Raw genomic sequence first — 11,720 nt, 5'->3', positions numbered from 1 at the left:
TTGCAAAATATTTAGGGCATTGATTTTGTTACGACCATCAATAGCTTTCACTCATTCTCGCCCCAACATCCGGTCAGCCTCGGCAGTTTACAGGACAGACTTCCCACCAGAAGAGGTTCACATTGTGCGTAGGCTTTCTTCGGAATGGTACAGGAAATAGTTTCCCGTAAAAGTTTCCTTCCATTGGCGTTTTGTATGTATGTATGCATGACTGTACTGTGCCCTAGCAGCTTCTCGCTTCCGTAGTGAGCGCGCGGGTTGGGAGAGAATGGATCCAAATTGACGATGAACAAGGAGGGCGCGGCTGCGCTCGAAGGCTCTCGGAAAAGGTGTTGGTAGTGCGCCCGCGCCATTCGAAGTTCCTCAGGCTGTCTGGAACTTAATCCTTCACGCAGATGATCGACTCTCGACCCTTGCCGACACCGATCCACTTAACCGGTACATCCAGCTCGTTCTCGATTAGCCGAATGTAGTCCTGGGCCTGCGGCGGCAGTTCACCAAAGTCGCGCACGTTCTCCGTCGACTGCAGCCAGCCGGGTACGGTGATGTAGTTCACCTCCACCTGGCCCAGATCGGTGATGGAACCAGGGAAGTAGTCAATCTTTTTACCGTTCAGATTGTAGCTGCAAAAGGTAATCAATAAAATTACATATTATACCAATTATATTTCCCCAATTTTGATTACGAGCGTGGGACGTACCTGACGGCAACCTTGATCTCCTTCAGCGTATCCAAAATATCCAACTTGGTCAAACAGAGTGCAGTGTAGCCGTTGACCATGGAGGTATAGCGGAGCAGGGCGAGATCGAGCCATCCGCATCGGCGGATTCGTAGCGTTGTGACACCGACCTCACCGCCACGCTTTTGCAAAAATGATCCAATTTCCTAATGGGTGGAAGGATATCGAACAACACATGTCAAGCTGATCTTCTTTAAAAGGGAAAGAAAATGCTTCCCATCGATACTTACATCGTGCAGTTCGCTCGGGAACGGACCGTCACCGACGCGGGTAGTGTAGGCTTTCACGACACCAATCACTTCGCCGATCGCTTGCGGTGGTAGGCCCAACCCCGTCAGGACGCCACCGATACTGCAGTTACTGCTCGTTACGTACGGGTAGGTGCCTGGAAGTAAACAGTGGATAACACCACCCACGGTCAGTCAGTCCCAGGATCAAAACCGAATTCCCCCGCCAATCGACCGCCGGCCGATACCTACCAAAGTCAATGTCCAGCATGGCAGCGTTCGCTCCCTCGACCAGTACGCTCTTGCCCTCCTTGAGCGCCGCGTGCAAGAACGACACCGAGTCGCGCACCAACGGCCGCAACCGTTCGGCATACTCGCGATATCTAGTAACGTGGTAAGAAGCAAAGGTCCAACACAAGTCCAACAGATGCCGCCGCCTCCGTCATCCGACCGTCTCACACCGTCGTCAACACGATGCCCTTGCCGCCGTTGACGATCGCAAGAGGCAGTGGGAGGAAGACGGACGTGCGTTTGGCCACCGGCGGTACTTACCGTGCAAGCTCCGCGTTCACGTCCACCGAGAAGTCGGGATAGAGCCGTTTGTACATCGCAACCAGGGCTTCAAACCTGCCGAAATGTCCCGATGTGCCGAACACGTACGGAAGAAAGCGTACCGAGCGGGGACGCGGATTCCCGAGAAAGAAAGGAAACGCACGAAGCGTACGTTAGTGTCTTTGTCCAGAGGCATAAACAGACGGCGCTCTCAAAGCTAGAGCTTCTCCGTTTCTTGTGAATCTCGAATCTTACTTCTCGCTGAACACTTTGAAGTCACCGAGTAGATCGGACACGCGAATACCGTTGCGGGTCGCCTTGCTGGAGTAGCACGGACCGATGCCCTTCTTCGTGGTGCCGAGCGATTTGCCGCCCTTCTCCGCCTCCTGCAGGCCATCCACCTGCTGGTGCAGATCCAGCACCAAGTGGGCACGGTTCGAGATGATCAGCCGCTTTTCCCAGTGCTTCAGGCCTTTGGCCTCGTTCTTGGCGAGCTCATCGAACAGGCCCGGTAAATGAACGACGACACCGTTTCCTGCAAGAGAGTTGATTAAAAAATTTTACACATTAGAAATAAAGCTTTGTACACCGTGAGGCTAAACTACTTTATTATTTTCAATTATTAAAAACAAACGTTTCTTGCCTCAGAGGATTCTTTTAGATCTACCAGATCTTTCAGAGTGTTAGCGCCGTATCAGGAACATTCCGATCAACCCAGCGGATGCACCGTAGACACAACATGAGCCATGACGATTAGACATACAATCTTTCGTCTAGAAAAGACATCGGAGACGCATCGAATAACCTCACGGAAAGAGGAAAGACACAACAACCGTCTGATAGCCTGAAGGTTTCAGAAGCCCCCAAGAAAGAACCCAAGTGGAAGCTATCCAAAGACATCTCGATTATTGGATCGGTAGCGAGCATGCCCTACATATGCAGTAAAAAATGTGTGTCTTCTGAATCTTACGATCCGATCTGATAAATCTCCGGTCAGTATTACAATAAGTTCTAAGTCTGAAATATGTTGAAATAAATACTTTTATTTTGTTTTAAAAACCAAAAGACTGCTGGTCAGAATCATAGTTGTATATATTTTAACTATACTTCTACACGTGACGTAGTGTGTTGTTTGTGAATCACTATAGCACGTGATCTTGAACGTGATTCGAGCAGAACACTGTATTTTACATACATATAACGAAGGCAAATTGGCTCACGATATTCATTTACTTTTTTCCTCTTTTTCTCCTCTCTCTCTTTGAACTTTATTTTAATTATGACGATTGGACAATTACATGGCATACTCCTGGTACTGAATCACGATTCAAGTTGAAACAGGATACATGGAATAATGAACCTTCATATCCATAATTGAGGATCCACCTTCCGGGCACCAATGGTAAAAGAGAAAAAAGGAAAACAAACCACCCTTAGACCACACACACACGGGCCGCAGGACCATGCCGTGACGAAACTAATAGGCAAGCAATCGATTATAGCGTGCTTCACTGGATTGTGTTTCAAGCATCAACCACCCAGTCCTTTATCAGATAGCTGCACAAACATGTATTTCACTTTATGGCTATGATTTTTCCACTTTTATTTCATTTGTTATTATCGATTCCGTTGTGTTAACCTTGATGCAACGACATGACAACGATTCTGGCAGCGACTTTTGAAACTAAGCGATACGAGACGCATGAAAAGGGTATTTTTAAAAAAGAACCCTATCGTGAATATGCACTTTCCAACGGTGACACCAGATTTTTTTTAACTTCTTTTACCAGAGACACGATCGGAATGGTATAATCCATCGTAATTGAAATGTTTCCTAGCAAAAGAAGGAACTGCTTCATCTAGTTAGTTACAATGGATCCGAATTAAAACATTGTAGGTGGAGAAATGTACCGGCAAGCAGCAGTTGGGCAACACGTGTGGCGCTTGGATTCCTCACACAGTCGAATGTCATCAGCATGTTGTTCGATAAGGGAGCCGTTTTTCCACGTGACGAGATTGGCTGGCTTCAGGAGGCAGTATTTCCTTGTTTTAACAAGTGCTCCGATGGCCCGGAACAGCTAATAGATCTTGAACTATTATTGCTCCAGTGAGTACGTATTTCCGTTATGCCACATGAGATACACTTTGTGTTGGCAAATATTTCAAAATGGAAAATAAAACAAACATAACATTCACTCATAGTAGACTGGGTAAAAATTCGAAGCAAAAAATCGGACACCATAAGATCCCCCGCCTACTGCTTATCTTAACTTTCTTTACGGCGACACAATTCTGTACGACGTTTCCGTTGAACGATCGTTTATATCGGATTGCTTGAGGGTGAGCTTCCATCTGCACAGAAATAAGATCTCCTTCCTGTCCTCAAACTCTAGCGGTAGTGTTGAAAAATTTGCTGATGGCTGGAGTACATGTGAGGTCTACCACCGGAGTTGAGAGTTATTTTAACATGCTTTAGTTTCTTCGTTTTCTCAAACATGTGTTTTTATTCAAATATAAACTCTGGAGTCACTGAAGGAAGTTATAATCAAAAGCTGCCTAATGGAGCCAATCTACATTAAGAAGCCTAGATTAACAAAAGATAACAAATAAATATTGTTTCAGAAAACTTGATGTTGCTGTTATGTCATTACAGCTCCAGGTACTTTATCAAACTTATCCACCATCAAACCAAACATTTGATCGATAAACATGATTTCCGTGCAGCCCTTTCCTTTATACTTTGTTTCTGGTTCTGAAAATCCCCCAAGCCAAAGATGGCTTGCTATCGTCCCCAACCTATCGTCACCGGCCAGTGGAAGCGGACCAAACCAAACCAAAGCCCCAAAATCGGGATATCCACCAAAACGTTGATAAACAAACTATCGTCGTCGTTTAGAGTTTCGCTGGCCTTGACTCGAGCCAAGAACTAACCCAAGGTTTCCACTCGGCGTTCGTGTTGCACTGCAAGGAAGCATATCCGTCGCCCCGATCACTTCCCTTTGCTTGGTTGCGATTTTTATGGTGCGGACGAAAAATCATACTACAATGACAAAGTTTTACCGTCGATGATGGCGCACGGGAAATGGGTGATTAATTGTTTTGTAAACCCGCACTTCGGACCACCGCCGGTCGCTTGGGCTAACAAGGGCCACCAGAACCAACTCTAGCGACGGGTAGTTATATTTTTCGACAAAACGGTTTGAGAATCCGTTTGACAGCCGAAGTTTGTAACCGTGGCGTTTGGTCATAAACTCTGCCGGCCGCGCGTACAAAGTTGGGGACATGTTTAGCCGAACGAACGAAACACAGAAAAGCATTATTAGTTCCACGCACGATCGAAAGCCATAATGGTAAACGATGCTGAAACAGCCGATTATGTGACAGTTTGTACGAGGCTATGGTTTTGCAGCACGAAGGGCGACTGTTTGTTTAAATTAAAATAAACCCTGTCGTCGGTAATTGGATACAACATTGTCGTTCGAATTTGTGAGCCATTTTAGCAACACGTGACACTGTTCTGGCTAGTGAAATAATGTGTCTCTCTAACTTTCAGAAACATTTAAAACCCTCACCTTCGAATTCTTTGATCATACATCATTCCCCCAAAAACTGCAAGAGCTCGGAATGAACTTATTGTATAATATTTCAAACGATGTCATCATCGATGAAAAATATCATTAACTGGATCATTAGCCGGCTCTAAAGTAGACGAACAGCGCACTGTGAAGCACTGCTTAGAACGTTGCCAAATAATGGCCTCTGGTTGCTTGTCTTACCGCCCACCAATTGCTCCCCCGAACGAGGGACCAAATCACGAACACTACACATGACCATGTGACGGTGGGTGACGAGGGATGAGTTCAGCACCGCCACCACACACGTTTGTCATGCCAACAACGAACTGGTGTCAACAAGATAAGACAACCCCACAACCCATCACCACGAGTCTCCCCGTCTCCCATCACACATCTTTGGAGGCTGTCACGAAATAAACCGCAAGAGAGCGAGAGGGCGAGAACAAGACCGAGAGTGCAGACAAGCACCGGTACCCACCTTCGGTATCCTCGTGGCAAAATGAGTTAGGAAAAACGCATTCGCTAGGGCTTTCAAGGGCAGTGGGTCGCATTTTGCACTTGAATTTCGGCCAGCTCAGAAACTAACATGCCCTTCGTTCGACGGTGGCCTGACCTTACGCCTTGAAACTTTGTGTCCGTCCGTGCGGGGGGGAGGATGCGTCTCCCTGAAGCGGTATGCTGATCAATGTTGGCAGTTTATATATTGATGTTTGTTAGCATTTATTTTCATTTAAATTATTTTTTTATTTCAACCCATTAAACAAAGTCCTTGGGGGCGTTTCGCGTTGTTGATCATTATACCAGAGATAATGAAATAGCAACGATCAAAATAATCGTTTTACGATGGCAAATGGGTATAAATGACTTGCGCTCAAGGATGGTGATAAAACCGAATATAATGTTGTTCTGTGAAAACCCGTTTCGCGCATCAATTCGCACATCCCATCATTAAGGTACGAACGTGCCCCGTTCGTTCTGTAAGCTACCACAGCTGATAACGCCATTTATCTGTTGTTGCGTCAGCGGAGCACACGCAACCGGTTTGGAGATGAAAACGAATATGCACCGAAAGTTTGTCAGGCCATTTCCCAAACGATCGCGTTCTAAGATACGTTCCCTGTACGTCAGGAAAATGGAGGGACGTATGTTTAAGGCAATCATTTCATTCATTCATTTCAGTTGGCATGAACATCGCTCCCGGATTGACTCCCTGGCATCTTGGCTAACAGGTGGTGATAGGAGAACCCGGTTTTTTAATTCTAGCTAAAAATAAAATGAAAAAAAATCACTCCCTAACTTACCGATCACAGAGACACACTTCTCGTGAATGATGCCGCTGGGTAGGAGATGGAAATCGAAATCCTTCCCTTCGACCACCACCGTATGGCCAGCATTGTTGCCACCCTGAGAAGAAAGAAAAAAAATTGGGAACGACATGATCAAACATTGCATGAGAATTGATTATTCAATTATTATATCATTTGGTTAGTTTACGTTGGTTCACATTTTCATACATTCAGTTATATTTGGAACGAAAAACGCGAACTCGCGCAAGATTCAAAGATATTAATTTACAGCCATTTTATACGGCAATAAACAACCTAAATATCGGATGATCGTAAAACTAAGACTAAAAACAGGGGAATGAAATGATGGAAAATAGGAATCCGTTAGAAGCTGTTTGTATAACACTTTGCCATAAACTCAAACCACATCAATAATAATTAACATCAACATTAGATGCGTCATCCGCGAGATAATCCGATCACCATCGAATACACTCGCTTTTCTGGTTGGATTTGGTTATTTTCTTGTTCTGCTTTTATTAGTAAACAACCATGCTGCACCGAACCCTAAGGTGAGGAAAAGCAGTAAAAATAAACATTAAAAAAACCCCCGACGTAGAGCATCAGATGGCCACAATGCGCATCAGCGTGACTGTCCACAACCTCCCCGACCACCATCATCCCATCCTTTCCACCTCGTTGGTAACCGGGGGTTCACTTGGATGTTCGGTCATGAGTTTTTGGCAGCGATATTTTTGGCCAACAGCCAGCTCCGAACGATCGCAGCGCGTTGTTACCCAAGCACACACCGGGTGATGGCTGCAGTGCAGCACTCTACCTTCTACGGCCTCTCCCACCCGGGCCGATGGTTGACGTCGTTCCGCGACTGCTAAAAGCATCTTAGTTTCATTCTTGACCAGCCTGTACAAACTCTCGTTGCGGTTGGCCGTCCGATGCTCGTGCGCGGGTGGCTCAACAGCAAGAGACGTTCTTTAATACTGATTGTTGACTTTCAAGTTTTTGAATGGTTGCAGAACAACGGGTTAATTTCATCTGCACTTGAATTCCGCAACAGATGATGGCTATTTTTTATAAATCCATTACCATATTTCGCCGTTTTCAAAATTACTTTGACTTTGACGAAAATTTCATCCTCAGTTATTTAATTTAATTTAATTTAATAACATTAATATTTACTATATTGGAAACGCCATCCTTGCTTACGCATCAATATTTACGCGAAAAAAGATAACCTAGCCAGCTTTTAAAATGATTATGTCTACCGGTGCAGTACATTTATTTAACAACAACTTAATGGAACTACACTTAATGATACTACACCAGGGATCGGCATACATTTCTTAAAAAAAGGGCCAGATGATTAATAGAAAACCGAAACCACGGGCCGGATACCTTAAACAATGACTTATTTTTTTCTAAGTAGTACCCTTTTTAATGGAGTATCATCTTTTTAAATAGTAAAGTTACATAACAAGTGGTAAGATAAAATATTTGAAGTTTTATCATTAAACTTGTTTTTCAATATTTTCGTTCTATTTTCGTTGTATTTTGATGGTTTTTTAACATATAACAGGAACATCTCGTTGATCAATATTAATCTTCATTTTTGGGAAGAAAACAAACCTGACTGAACCTGTAGACAAATCTTATAAAAATTGGGTAGGTTTTTTTGTATTAAACACCTAAATTTTATTACGGGCCGGATAAAATCAGTTGGCGGGCCGGACTTTGCCGACCCTTGTACTACACTGACAAATTAAGAGAATGGAGCCAGTAGTTTTCCGAAGCATTGAATCGTTGATACATTCAAAAAATCTGATGGCTATGCAAATAATCCTCCGAAAAAAAACTCAGAACTTGCAAGTGTATGTTAAAAAAACGTTCTCCATATTATTTGTAATATACAATGTAATATTTACGCTTTCAAGATAATGCATGTAACAATCTATGTCCATGATCATCCAATAATGTCACCAACAAGAAAGCTACATAATTTAAATTAATTTTATGACAAATGCTTTTCAATATGTAACGACAAATTTTCAGGGAGAAGTGGACGAATAGAGAATATTTTTAAATCTCTTATTTAAAAAATATTATAAAACTCTTGCTCCATCAGATAAAAAGTTAATACATTTCAATAATTATCACCTTTTTTTTATTTTTGGGGGCCTGGTAAAGCTGGTAGGGAAGGTTTGCCAACGAACAGATGTAAATAACTCCCCTTATGTTAGTGATAAAAACATTGTTCAGTCATTGAGCAAAACCAAGCCCCAGCTCTGTGGCAGCGAAAACTGTGAACCCCTACGATGGCCAGGCGGTAGAAAGATAAACCAGCTTGGGCCGGGGATTTCAAGTGCACACCGCCGAAGATAGCGTCACGCGTCTGCGCTCTGCGGTCAGTTCGCGGGGTGGACCGGGGCAGCAGCGTGAACAAACGCGAGTAAAACCGACCGACATGAGCGAACTCCTAAATCCCACCCGCCTACCGCGAAAGCTGCTGATGGCCACCTTGGCTCATCCCTGTTTTCCCCCCTTTCGTCGCCAGTACACCCGCGCCTCTCCTTTCATCTATCTTCAGAGCTATTCCGTCTGTTCAGAGCTATTCTTATCGAATGTGTTAACATGCGGCCATGTGATTGTGGTGGTCGCCTGCAACGTCAAGTGTGTAGCGCGCGCTGTGGGGGTCAGGTGGACCTGGTGGTGTTGTTAAACGTCGCCCAACAGTCATTCTCCGCTCGGACGTGCCCTGTGCGGGTGCTTTCCACGAATGATGGTCAAATTTGTCGTAGCTGAGATCCTTTTAGCACATTATTCTCCCATAACGTTACATTTTTTGCAGCCTTGACGGGCAGTGTTTTGTTTCGTCAGCCTTAAAATACAATAAATTATTCAACTAGTGACAGGCAGTGGTCAGTAGGACACTAGAACTGAACCTTATACACCGACCAATATATTGTTCACCATATGAAAAATGTTAATTACATCATCGCGGGTCACGAGGTGTTATTGTATTGTATTTAAATTTCATGTTCTACCGCCGCACATGCCCATTTAAACAATTTATTTCGTATCATCAACCTTAATGACTTCTTATCTGTAACAGAGCTGCGTTTTACTTTTCAATTTCCATTTATTAGCAATAATACACCCAGACGGTTATTGCACGACGTAGTACCGACGTCTTTCGAACGTCACCGACGGACGAGCCCTCAGCTCATCAAGGAAGGACGAATCAACGAAAAAAATGGAAATAACAACAAATGTTCATACATCCCGGAAGAGATGAAGTCGGGGGGTTTGTGTGCGTGTGAGTTGGACGTAGTTCAAGGTGGATGATTAAACACTTATTAATCTTATCAATGACCTGAGCATGAGGTTCGATTAGGTTCGCGCCATACGCCATCAAATTTACTCAGTATTTCTCGCGTGCCCAGCAGCTTCATTGACCGTGAGAAGTGGCAGTGCGCGCGTCTGACGTGTGATCATACGCCACATGATCGATCGAGCCAACATAGTGCGCCACTTTCGACCATATCGGCGTACACTCTACGGAGTTATGGGGTTGGGTCTTGAAGTAGGAGTGCCTTTTCGGGAAAATGCTTTTAGCGTCGACGATCAAACAAAAAAGTTATCTTATCGGTTGTTCGATATCCAGATCCAGAGTAAACGATACAAAACTGACGGTCAGCAGCAACTGTGATAAGAACACGCAGTAAGCTGTCTGGAGCATCTCGTTACAAAACGAAGCTGTGAGAAACGGGACTACACTGCCAACATCCAATAGCAATCGATACAAACCGTTCGTCACATGATTTCAATCAGCAACCGCAACTGCATTGACACGGCTGATTCGATTGCTTCATTGACGCAGGAAGTGGCGTTAGATTGAAAATGCATCCATCATAAAGTGGTGGGTAGATGGAGATAAAAATAAATAAAATTTGCAGCAATAAAATTGCGATGGTTTTATTGCTTACGTCGCCGCCAAGAACCAGAAAATGAAGCAATGTCTTCAATCGCGTTATGTTAATGCCATAGGAACAGGAACTAAACGACGGATGCATTGCATGTTTAGCAGTGTGTTTAGGAATGGTTTTGTATAACGAGCAATTTCTATTACAGCTAAATCCGCTTGTCCAAACTTCCTAATGGCACATGACACGTTTAGTAACTGCTTAAAGAAATAAGAGAATGTATCAAACGAAAATGACCAAACACACAACATAAAAAAAATAGCAAGCGTTGATTTTCTGCACAACAGGAATATCTCCACACTTACCTGGCAACGGCATACAATGTCCGCGTCAGCGGCCAACATATCGACCACCTTGCCCTTGCCCTCATCGCCCCACTGAGCGCCAAGGACTACAATCACCTTGGTCCGGTAAAGGTTGTGACGGCGGTGACACATCTGTTCGTGCGTGTTCTGCCCTGTGGCGTGATTGGCACTGCTATTGTGATGGTTTTCGGTGCCGTTCACAGCCACTTGGTGTTCCGCTGACATACTGGCCATGAATTTCTGTTGTTCCTCGCTTTTGGTTAACGTGTTTTGCAGTGTTGTGCGAATCACACTCCGCAGATGTTGCTCGCGTGGGGCGTTCTTTCGACGTCGTTCGGAAGAATCCGGATAAGGAAACAGCAGCCGCTCGGCAGCCGACTACAAAACACTTGGCAAAAAACTTGATTACACAACCCACTTCCGGTACAGAAGCCAAAACTTGCAGCGCACGCACTGCGTTACTGGACCAGATTGTTGCCGTATACACTACACGCTAGTACACCACACGATGCCCCACACGTAGAGTTTAGGGCAGAAAGAAAAAAAAAAACGTGACCACGAGGAAATGGATGATGAAACAGGAACGATGAAAGCGTACGCAACGGTAGCTTTCGAGGGAGAAAAGAAGGTAATCCTTCTTCCTCGACGATCAACGAGATCCTACCACCGGATGTTGAAGGTCCGCGACCGAAAAATTTTAACTACACCGCCAAGCAGTCTTCGCCACCGTGCGCGAAACGCCGGAGGAAATGCACACGAGCCTCGTGCGGGAGCGAAAATTCGACTGACAGCGCTGATAGTGGGTGATCAGACATTAAAAACACGCGGGACCAGGTTGGTGGTGGACGGATTCAAAAGATTCGAATCCCATTTCATGGATTCTAAAGATTTAGATCCCATTTGACGGATTCTGAAGATTTGATTCGATTGGGATTCGAATCAGATTTGATTTGTTTGGGACTCGAATCAGATTTGATTTGTTTGGGACTCGACTTGATTTGGTTCTGAATTGATCCCAATCTATTAGAATTTGATATG

The 11,720-nt window shown here is 44.5% G+C and overlaps 1 protein-coding gene across 1 annotated transcript; it reads right to left on the bottom strand.

Annotated features, from left to right (window-relative positions):
• Positions 1-252: 252 nt before the first annotated feature.
• Positions 253-11,044, bottom strand: LOC131286566 (adenylosuccinate synthetase). The gene is made up of 8 exons (XM_058315533.1): positions 10,683-11,044; positions 6,395-6,497; positions 1,774-2,053; positions 1,519-1,593; positions 1,219-1,349; positions 970-1,124; positions 701-885; positions 253-623 (listed from the first exon to the last, which is right to left on the bottom strand). The coding sequence occupies exons 1-8, from the start codon at positions 10,914-10,916 to the stop codon at positions 380-382; spliced, it is 1,407 nt and encodes a 468-aa protein (XP_058171516.1). The 5' UTR covers positions 10,917-11,044; the 3' UTR covers positions 253-379.
• Between the last annotated feature and the right edge of the window lie 676 nt (positions 11,045-11,720).

This window comes from Anopheles ziemanni, chromosome 3 (assembly GCF_943734765.1).
Source record: "Anopheles ziemanni chromosome 3, idAnoZiCoDA_A2_x.2, whole genome shotgun sequence".
NCBI classification, from domain to species: Eukaryota; Metazoa; Arthropoda; class Insecta; order Diptera; family Culicidae; genus Anopheles; species Anopheles ziemanni.
Note: the sequence above shows the minus strand (reverse complement) of the source record. Positions and strands in the feature narration are given on the sequence as shown.

What these genes read in the sequence shown, in the direction of transcription:
- LOC131286566 (XM_058315533.1), bottom strand. Translation starts at nt 10,916, where the DNA reads ATGGCCAGTATGTCAGCGGAACACCAAGTGGCTGTGAACGGCACCGAA. An exon ending in ACATTGTATGCCGTTGCCAG is followed by an intron (nt 6,498 to 10,682) that starts GTAAGTGTGGAG and finishes CTTTCTTCTCAG; the next exon opens with GGTGGCAACAATGCTGGCCA. An exon ending in TTCAAAGTGTTCAGCGAGAA is followed by an intron (nt 1,594 to 1,773) that starts GTAAGATTCGAG and finishes ACATTTCGGCAG; the next exon opens with GTTTGAAGCCCTGGTTGCGA.